Consider the following 10,357-nt stretch of genomic DNA (forward strand, 5'->3'; position numbering starts at 1 on the left):
ATGGCAACCACAAGGTTAAGTTTGGTGGGTTTGGGGTTTCTTCTTGTGAGCAGTATATCTGCATCCTTGCTACCTGTGAAATTGCCTCCTCAAGGTCCTTGGCTTCCCTTGAAGCCTACTTTGCAGCCACAGACACCTGGCCAGGTTGATAAATGTCAAGTGCAGGGCTATGAAAGGGTTCCTTGTGGGGAACCTGGTATAAAGGCTACTCAATGCAATGCTATCAACTGCTGTTTTGATGGCCAGGGGTGCTATTATGGAAAAACAGGTAAGTGTCCATGTTCTATTTGACTTTTATCTAGTAAAGGATAAACTGACTCCTCTCTTGGTGTTAGTGACTGTCCAGTGTACCCTTGATGGCCAGTTTGTGTTGGTGGTGGCCAGAGACACCACACTTCCCAGGATAAGCCTGGATTCTATCAGCCTGTTGGGAGGGAACACTGGACCCTGTAGTCCTATTGACTCCAATACAGCCTTTGCTATATACCAGTTTCCTGTAACTGCTTGTGGGACTACCATGAAGGTTTGTATTTGTGCCCACCCCCCCCCCCCCCCCCCCCAAGATGGTCTTAATTTTCTTATTAGCATGTTCAGAAAGCATGCTCTCCAATCTGTCTAGGTACAACCTGGTTATGTGGTCTATGAAAACCAGATGCTTTCCTCTTATGAAGTTGAAGTTGGAGATCGTGGCTCTGTTACAAGAGACACTCACTTTGAGTAAGCTAAATAATCCTCATTGGAAAAGATTCTCTAAAGCTTTTACTGATCTAACTTTGTCCTTTTGTAGGCTTGCTTTCCAGTGCAAATATTCAGGTGTTGGCTTTGGGGCTTTGTCCATTGGAACATCGTCCAATCTTGATCCTCTGCCTGTTGTTGCTTCTGGACCATTCCAAGTAGAACTAAGACTAGGAAAAGGCTCCTGTGTCACCAAGGGTTGTGCAGAAGGTGAGCAACCTGTGGATATTGTCATGCAGTCTGAATTTGTCAATGGCTTCAACAAGAACTGGGTTCCCTTCCCTCTCTCCCAACAGAACAAGTAGCCTATACCTCCTACTACAGTGCTATGGACTACCCTGTGACAAAGGTTCTGAGGGAGCCTGTGTATGTTGAGGTGCACATTGCTGGGAGGACTGACCCAAATATTGTCCTGGTTTTGGGTAGCTGCTGGGCAACTGCTTCCCCTAACCCCTATAGCCTTCCCCAATGGGACCTTCTGGTGAATGGGTAAGTTCTTAACATGTCTCTCTTGCTCAGTCTCTGACCTGAACAGCCATAACCTTGTTATCCATAGATGTCCATACAAGGATGACCGTTACTTGACCAAGCTGATACCAGTGACTGGGGCATCTGGACTTGCATACCCTACCCATTTCAGACGTTTTGTCCTGAAGATGTTTACATTTGTGGATCAGACCTCTGTGACTCCAGTGCGAGAGATGGTAAATGCTTGCTTGATCTTCCTGCTTTTTATAAGGAAAGGTGTTCTATTGCTCATTCTGGTTGTGGCTTCCCCTCCCCCTTAGCTCTACATCCACTGCAGTACATCTGTCTGTGTTCCAACTGCACAAGATTCTTGTGAACCCATGTGCACCAGAAGAAGTAGGTAGACCCTTTACATGGCTTGTTTCTCCCCTTGACTGGCTTATGGACTCCTTTTCTTTTTCTTCTCAGGGAGGGCTGTTCCAACAGCAGAAGGGAGCTCTCCTGGTGCATCAGTAATAGTGTCTAGTGGTGGAGTGATCTTTACCCAAGTTTCAGATGAATCTGTTGAATAAAGTTGCAACTCTGGCTTGATTTCTCAATGTATCTGTCTTGGCTATGGCTTTGTAAGTGGGTGGGGTAGTCTCCTATTATCCTTGGGTGCAGTGACTTGCTGCATCATTTGGAGGTTTGTACACATGTTCCCCTAAATTGGTACACCACCTGATGCTGTAGATTAATCTAGACAGACTAGGTACAGGGGGTTTCAATCTTTTCCCCAAAGTGTGGTTACAGCCAAGTAGAAGCCATGTGGCTTTACAGCTTGGAGCAACTAATTGGGCATGGCTCCTGCTTAACTGGACTGGAACTATGGTACACCAACTTTTGTGGCTAAAGTGGGCTACATCTGGAAAAGGGTTCTTGCCTTGCTCAGGTGTCTGACAGGAAAACTGCCAAGACCAGTCAGTGTGTTCTCTCAAGGCACTTCTGGGCCCACTGTGGGGTAAAAAGGTAATGGCTTTCTTTCCATGCTGAAAACTCAGCTTTATTTCTGCATGTCCCAAAGTGATGCCATATTGAGGTGAAATATTCAGACACACAATATCCTTAGTAACTTCTTCCTACTTTAATTCATTTTTTTTTTTCTCAACAAGTCAGTGCCTCAGAATCCACTGACCCATTAGGTGATAAGTGCAGAGCTCATGAGCTATGAATAAACCGTTGGGTTTATTGATGCAGTGGTCATAAAATACTGAGTAAAGCAGATATGCTACCACAAGTTCCATAAATGTAAAACATTAACAATTGCACACAATTTAATCCAACTTGTGTTCAGTCCCTGTGACTGGGCTATTACAATGAAATGAATGTGTTAAAACAAACTGTAGATTTCACTCATATCACCATTTCCAACACTGTGGGGTTTTTTCATTCCCACATTGTCATATTACAGAGATACATATGGTTTCTAGCTGTGACAGTTGCCAGAGCCTTCCAGATCTATCAAATGTTGTAGCAATTAGTTCATCTGTAGGTTTATTTACCATACCTACAAATATATCAATGAAACTAATAACTGATTTTATGGGAATATTTCATATGGTGCATGTGTGGGATTGTGGCAGTGGTGGACATGGTCAAGTGCCAGCCATGATCAGGAGGATGTATTGCCAAGAATTAGTGGGTAAATAATTCTTGTCCGCATATTTCCTACCATATGTGAAAGCAAACAGATACTGACTCAGAGACAAAAGGGTACTTCTGTAAAATGAAATCATGTTATAGCAATAAGTGGTAAGATTGTGTGGTGTAATGGGAGTAACCACATGATAGTCTTTGGTTACACTGACTTTTTGCCTCTATTACATTATTGTAGTCTTAAACCAGGGTATATCCCTTTTAAGAGCTTCCAGAGTGAGGCAGTATCATTTGACATGGCAAAGGGACATGAGGCTTATGTTTGACAATGTGCTCTGGCACAAAACAAGACCCACGTGATTCTTGCATTCAGAAAATTTTTTAGAAGAAACCTTTGTCACATGCACACTTCAAGCAATAGTAAATCTACCTTTAAGGTACTATGTCGTTTTTATTTTCTGGAAGGATTTTTTAAAAATTTTTTGCCCAAAATGTCAATCAGATTGTTGTCGGAGTTCCTGTATTTAGTCTCGCTAAACTGATGACACTTTGAAGCATTTTATGCCTCAAGTTATTTTCTTATTGTTCTAAAATGTTACTAGAGGATAAAGTAGACCTAAGAGTTTCAGTGCCTTCAAAAGACTCACATGGGAATCAAGCTCTTTTTCTTTTATCCCCCACCCAAACAAAGTCTGGCAGGGGATATAGAAACTGATTCCATCCGTCTGGTCACGTTTTCGTTTCTGGGCCATATCGTTAAAACTACTGAAAATATCATGAAACTTTGTATACATATCAAACAACATGTGAACTGGTGCCTTTTGCTATTTTGGATTTTTGAAAGTTAGGGTTTTTTTTTTTTTCCAAAGTTTTACATAAATAGATTTTGACTTTGGGCGGCACAGTGGTGTAGTGGTTAGCGCTGTCGCCTCACAGCAAGAAGGTCCAGGTTCAAGCCCCGTGGCCGGCGAGGGCCTCTCTGTGCGGAGTTTGCATGTTCTCCCCGTGTCTGCGTGGGTTTCCTCCGGGTGCTCCGGTTTCCTCCACAGTCCAAAGACATGCAGGTTAGGTTAACTGGTGACTCTAAATTGAGCGTAGGTGTGAATGGTTGTCTGTGTCTATGTGTCAGCCCTGTGATGACCTGGCGACTTGTCCAGGGTGTACCCCGCCTTTCGCCCGTAGTCAGCTGGGATAGGCTCCAGCTTGCCTGCGACCCTGTAGAACAGGATAAAGCGGCTAGAGATAATGAGATGAGATGAGATTTTGACTTAGTTTCTAAGAGCAATGTTAGTTTCCAGAGCATATATCCAAAACTATTCATGATATGGATTTGAAACTTGGTATACATGTTAACAAGGTGATATACAGTGGTGCTTGAAAGTTTGTGAACCCTTTAGAATTTCCTATATTTCTGCATAAATATGACCTAAAACATATTTACACATAAGTCTTAAAAGTAGATAAAGAGAACCCAGTTAAACAAATGAGACAAAAATATTATACTTGGTCACTTATTTATTGAGGAAAATGATCCAATATTACAGATCTGTGAGTGGCAAAAGTATGTGAACCTCTAGGATTAGCAGTTAATTTGAAGGTGAAATTAGAGTCAGGTGTTTTCATTCAATGGGATGACAATCAGGTGTGAGTGGGCACCCTGTTTAATTTCAAGAACAGGGATCTATCAAAGTCTGATCTTCACAACACATGCTTGTGGAAGTGTATCATGATACGAACAAAGGAGATTTCTGAGGACTTCAGAAAAAGCGTTGTTGATGCTCATCAGGCTGGAAAAGGTTGCAAAACCATCTCTAAAGAGTTTGGACTCCACCAATCCACAGTCAGACAGACTGTGTACAAATGGAGGAAATTCAAGACCATTGTTACCCTTCCCAGGAGTGGTCGACCAACAAAGATCACTCCATGAGCAAGGTGTGTAATAGTTGGCGAGGTCACAAAGGACCCCAAGGTAACTTCTAAGTAACTGAAGACCTCTCTCACATTAACATTAGCCAATGTTCATGAGTCCACCATCAGGAGAACACTGAACAACAATGGTGTGCATGGCAGGGTTGCAAGGAGAAAGCCACTGCTCTCCAAAAAGAACATTGCTGCTCATCTGCAGTTTGCTAAAGATCATGTGGACAAGCCAGAAGGCTATTGGAAAATGTTTTGTGGACAAATGAGATCAAAATAGAACTTTTCGCTTTCAATGAGAAGCGTTATGTTTGGAGAAAGGAAAGCACTGCATTCCAACATAAGAACCTTATCCCTTCTGTGAAACATGGTGGTGGTAGTATCATGGTTTGGGCCTGTTTTGCTGCATCTGGGCCAGGATGGTTTGCCATCATTGTTGGAACAAGGAATTCTGAATTATACCAGCAAATTCTAAAGGAAAATATCAAGACATCTGTACATGAACTAAATCTCAAGAGAAGGTGAGTCATGCAGCAAGACAGCAACCCTAAGCACACAAGTCGTTCTACCAAAGAATGGTTAAAGAAGAATAAAGTTAATGTTTTGGAATGGCCAAGTCAAAGTCCTGACCTTAATCCAATCGAAATGTTGTGGAAGGACCTGAAGTGAGCAGTTCATGTGAGGAAACCCACCAACATCCCAGAGTTGAAGCTGTTCTGTATCGACGAATGGGCTAAAATTCCTCCAAGCCGGTATGCAGGACTGATCAACAGTTACTGCAAATGTTTAGTTGCAGTTATTGCTGCAAAAGGGGGTCACACCAGATACTGAACGCAAAGGTTCGCATACTTTTGCCACTCACAGATATGTAATATTGGATCATTTTCCTCAATAAATAAATGACCAAGTATAATATTTTTATCTCATTTGTTTAACTGGGTTCTCTTTATCTACTTTTAGGACTTGTGTGAAAATCCGATGATGTTTTAGGTCATATTTATGCAGAAATATAGAAAATTCTAAAGGGTTCACAAACTCTCAAGCACCACTGTAGATGTGACTTTTCATACTAAGAAATTTGAGAAATTTAAATTTTTCATGTTTCTATGGAAACAATTTCAGGCTTAGTCTCTCAGGTTAGTCTTAGGGGTAGGTTTTGTTTCCATAGCAGAACTTGAAAACTGAGAATATGGTCTTGAAAGTTGGTATATGTGTTGATTAAATAATGTATGTGCCTTTTGATACTAAGAAATGTGAGGGATTTTAATTTTTAGCTCACCTGGACCAAAGGTCCGGTGGGTTTATTCCATGGGCTGCTGAGGTCGGTGTAAAGAGGTAGGGTTGGGTTCCTGCAGCAGAACTTGAAAAACTCGATTTTAAAAGCTTTTATGACTTGTGCCATTTTTGTTCCTGTGTCAGCGTCATAAAAATTCCAGCAATGATGTAAAAAAAAAAACAACTTTCAAATAGTCGCGGCACAGTGGTGTAGTGGTTAGCACTGTCGCCTCACAGCAAGAAGGTCCTGGGTTCGAGCCCAGCAGCCGATGAGGGCCTTTCTGTGTGGAGTTTGCCTGTTCTCCCTGTGTCCGCGTGGGTTTCCTCCGGGTGCTCCGGTTTCCCCCACAGTCCAAAGACATGCAGGTTAGGTTAACTGGTGACTCTAAATTGACCGTAGGTGTGAATGTGAGTGTGAATGGTTGTCTGTGTCTATGTGTCAGCCCTGTGATGACCTGGCGACTTGTCCAGGGTGTACCCCGCCTTTCGCCCGTAGTCAGCTGGGATAGGCTCCAGCTTGCCTGCGACCCTGTAGAACAGGATAAAGCGGCTAGAGATAATGAGATGAGATGAGAACTTTCAAATATGCAATATGTGGTCCTGAATTAATTTAAGTCATAGGAATGCTAATTTTCAATGACTTTTCTTTAAAGCCATGCCTGCTTTGTCTGTCACAAGCTCTTTTCTGTGAAAATGAAACTCTGCAGACTCAAAGAGGGCCCCCCCCCCAAAAAAAAACGAAACAGGAACCACAGTCCAGGTGTTGGTGAAATGTCAGTATCGAGTATGTGACGTTATACTGAGTTCAGCAGTTTGTGGGCAAGATAGTTATCTCCAGGGGTTAAATTGGGCCGGGGCTGGCCGGGGCTGGCCGGGGCTGAGCCCCGGCACATAAGCTCGGAGCGGATGGCATATGATCACGCACACATCAAAAGCAACAAACCCTTTTCACGATTTTCAGTTCTGAATAATTAAATATCGTTTTATTAATCAATAAACCCATGACTTTTATGAGATAGATCGTAGTTTTCCTGATAAGACGACCTGTCAAAGCTATTTAGAACAGAACTTGCGATCAGAGATTCTGGTTTCTGGAACACTGCGTGGGTTGACAATTCCGCTTTTTATAAGCGACTTTGGGGTTTCTTTTTTTGTGAGCTCGCTTTAAAAAAAAATCAGAAGTCGTGGTTTGCGGGTTTTTGGGCTTGTGTTTCAGTGTTGTGACTTGTTTATAATTTTCTCCATACACCGTCTCCCCTTTTACCTGCATACGATCCTATTATTAGTGTAATTATTATTGTTATTATGTATTCAATTATTTATTTGGCATGTGGTGCTTTTTGTATTGTCTAGAACATACATAAGATGAGCATATTATAGCAGCAAAACAGAAGCACAATCATTTGAATGCAGCAAAACTTTTTTTGCTGCATTCAAATGATTGTGCTTCTATTTTGCTGCTATAATATGCTCATCTTATGTATGTTCTAGACAATACAAAAAGCACCACATGCCAAATAAATAATTGAATACATAATAATAACTAATAATAAATGCTTCCAATGTTATAGTGTTGTTTGTATTTGGTTGCATTCACTGCATGAATATATTTGATTGACAATTTGACTGACAGTGTTTTGGCATATTTAACATTTATCCTCCAAAATAAATCAACTGTTTTGGTTTAAGATTGTGCAAGCCTTCAAATTTTCTCACTGAACATTTCTCCTTCACATTTTTCACCTGTAGGCATGTGACAAGATTTAACATGATATTGCTCAACCTACCTCTGTAAAGTCAGCTAACAACTTATTAAAATGCACCAGAATTCAGCAAATAACATGTATGATAATAAAAAACTTCTGGGGGAGGACCCCCAGACCCCCCACTAATCATTTCCTTCAAACCAATGTACAACAACCTGTACAATCTGTTACATTGGCCAACCAATCTACATTCAAACTGCCATAATGTGTAGGGGGGCACTACAAGACACACATAGGCCTACAACACACAGATAAGGTGTATATCTCTGTGCAATATGATATGGTTATCAAATCAGAGGGTTATTTTCCAAAAAGTATATTGGGGCAGGGCGGCGGGGGCGGGTACGAGGCAGAGCCCCCCCACATAACCAATCCCAATTTAACCCCTGGTTATCTCAAATGCAATGAAAAGTGTCTCATTTAGGACAAAAAAAATGCCGATATCAGCTTCGAAATTAGATTGAATTTTGCTTTGTGTTCACGGCAAAATCAGAGGACCCAAAGTTTGCACACAGCATCCAGGTTTCAAAGAGAGAAGCATGTGGGTTTGAGGTTTCGACCTCAATTCATTAGCTCAGGAGTTATAGCAACTTTAAAAGTGCAGCCTTCCAGCTCCATATAAATGTCAGTCATGTGGAGTCTAAACAGTACTGTATGTGCAGTTTCAACTCTAGTTGTTGATATGCAGAATAGAGTGGACCTGAAACATAAGGCAGAGTACAAATTACCTAAGACAACATTCCACGGCACATCATTTCTTTAAAGCCATGCCTGCTCTCTTTGTCACAACCTCGTTTCTGTGAAAAGAGAAATCTGCAAACTCTCTCTCTCTCTGTGTTTGTAGGAAAATGGCTGAACTCCAAGCTGCTTCTCCTGCTCACTGTTATGCTGGACCTGGAGATGTGGAGTGTGATTCCTGTATTGGAAAAAAACGCAAAGCCACTAATACCTGTCTGGTGTGTCTGGCCTCCTACTGTAAAGCTCATCTTAAACCTCACTATCAGTCTCCTGCCTTTAAGAAGCACAAGTTAGTTGAAGCCTGTGCAGAGCTCCAGGAGAAGATCTGCTCTGAACACAACAAACTGATTGATATCTACTGCCGTAATGACCAAAGCTTCATCTGTTATTTATGTATGATAGATGAACACAAAGACCACAATACGGTTTCAACTAAAGCAGAAAGAACTCAGAAACAGGTGAGAACTGCATGTCATTCTAATTTGTTTGTTTTTTTCAAGTAAATTGATAGAAGTTCTAGTGAATTTTTATCCAAAGGTAAAGGGTTATTGGTGAAGTGTGAAACAGGACCAGGCAATGTACTTTAAACAGCCAACGCCCAACAACTGTTGAACAGAATTTTACAACTAAACGGTGTAGATGACTGTCTGAAAACACTATAACAACTGTATTGCTTGTTTATCTATTTTCAGTTTCACATTTTATTTTACAAATTTCAATTGAGAAAATGTGGAACTTTGAAAACTTTGACAGAAAGAAAAATTTGTAGTAACTTCATTAGGAAGAACTTGGCTTTGGGTGTGGGCTTTCTCACAAACATCAGTTTTTTTCATCACTTGTGGTTTCATGGTCTACAGTTAAAAGTAAGAATTTTATCTGTCCGAATGCTTGTAGATTCATGGTGTACTTCAACACAGTGAATAGTTCTGGAATACCTTCATATAAGCTACTTCTATATACTTCATATCACCAGAGTGACACTGGTATTTCTCCCAAACGCCACTTTCAAACAAAACCAGAACTCAATATATAAAAGGTGCAGAAATTAATTCATCTCATCTCATCATCTCTAGCCGCTTTATCCTTCTACAGGGTCGCAGGCAAGCTGGAGCCTATCCCAGCTGACTACGGGCGAAAGGCGGGGTACACCCTGGACAAGTCGCCAGGTCATCACAGGGCTGACACATAGACACAGACAACCATTCACACTCACACCTACGGTCAATTTAGAGTCACCAGTTAACCTAACCTGCATGTCTTTGGACTGTGGGGGAAACCGGAGCACCCGGAGGAAACCCACGCGGACACGGGGAGAACATGCAAACTCCACACAGAAAGGCCCCTGCCGGCCCCGGGGCTCGAACCCAGGACCTTCTTGCTGTGAGGCGACAGCGCTAACCACTACACCACCGTGCCGCCCTAGAAATTAATTCATGTAATTGAATTTTTTTTTTTTTTTTAATTCTGGTTTTGCCCTTGGGAATCTGGTTGTTGTTTCTCTTCCCCACCCACACACACATACGCACTTTTTTTTTTTTTTCTTAAATACTCTGTATATGACTAATGATTCGCAAGTCCTGCCTGGACTTGCAAACATCAGTAAACATTATAATATTGATTCACTGAGCTGCTCTTGGAGAACTGATTAAATGTATTTTTTTTTATTTGCTCTCAGACTGAGCTAAAGGAGGAGCAGAAGAAATTCCAGGTGAAGATGCAGAATAAAAGCCAAAAGGTGCAGCAGGTGAAACAGACTATGGACTCTATTAAGGTAAGAACTCATTCTCTTTCTCACACACACACAGATTCTCTCTCTCTCTCTC

General features: G+C 41.6%; 2 protein-coding genes across 2 annotated transcripts in view; both read left to right on the forward strand.

Annotated features, from left to right (window-relative positions):
- On the forward strand, nt 1-1,607 carry LOC132864384 (zona pellucida sperm-binding protein 4-like). Its single transcript, XM_060897807.1, has 7 exons — nt 1-268; nt 336-523; nt 620-717; nt 788-945; nt 1,032-1,224; nt 1,292-1,439; nt 1,524-1,607. Exons 1-7 carry the CDS (start codon nt 1-3, stop codon nt 1,605-1,607), a joined length of 1,137 nt encoding a protein of 378 aa, XP_060753790.1.
- Nucleotides 1,608-8,605: 6,998 nt separating this feature from the next.
- LOC132864375 (tripartite motif-containing protein 16-like) overlaps nt 8,606-10,357 on the forward strand; it is a 17,200-nt gene continuing 15,448 nt past the window's right edge. Inside the window, exons 1-2 of the mRNA XM_060897796.1 lie at nt 8,606-8,992; nt 10,210-10,305. Of these exons, the coding sequence (XP_060753779.1) occupies nt 8,645-8,992; nt 10,210-10,305 (444 nt within the window). The 5' untranslated portion in view covers nt 8,606-8,644. The remainder of the gene's footprint in view (nt 8,993-10,209; nt 10,306-10,357) is intronic.

Source organism: Neoarius graeffei, chromosome 17 (genome assembly GCF_027579695.1).
Source record: "Neoarius graeffei isolate fNeoGra1 chromosome 17, fNeoGra1.pri, whole genome shotgun sequence".
Lineage (NCBI taxonomy): Eukaryota > Metazoa > Chordata > Actinopteri > Siluriformes > Ariidae > Neoarius > Neoarius graeffei.

Coding starts and splice junctions, on each gene's coding strand:
- LOC132864384 (XM_060897807.1), top strand. CDS start 1: ATGGCAACCACAAGGTTAAGTTTGGTGGGTTTGGGGTTTCTTCTTGTG. Junction 524..619: donor CTTGTGGGACTACCATGAAG/GTTTGTATTTGT, acceptor CAATCTGTCTAG/GTACAACCTGGTTATGTGGT. Junction 946..1,031: donor CACCAAGGGTTGTGCAGAAG/GTGAGCAACCTG, acceptor CTCTCCCAACAG/AACAAGTAGCCTATACCTCC.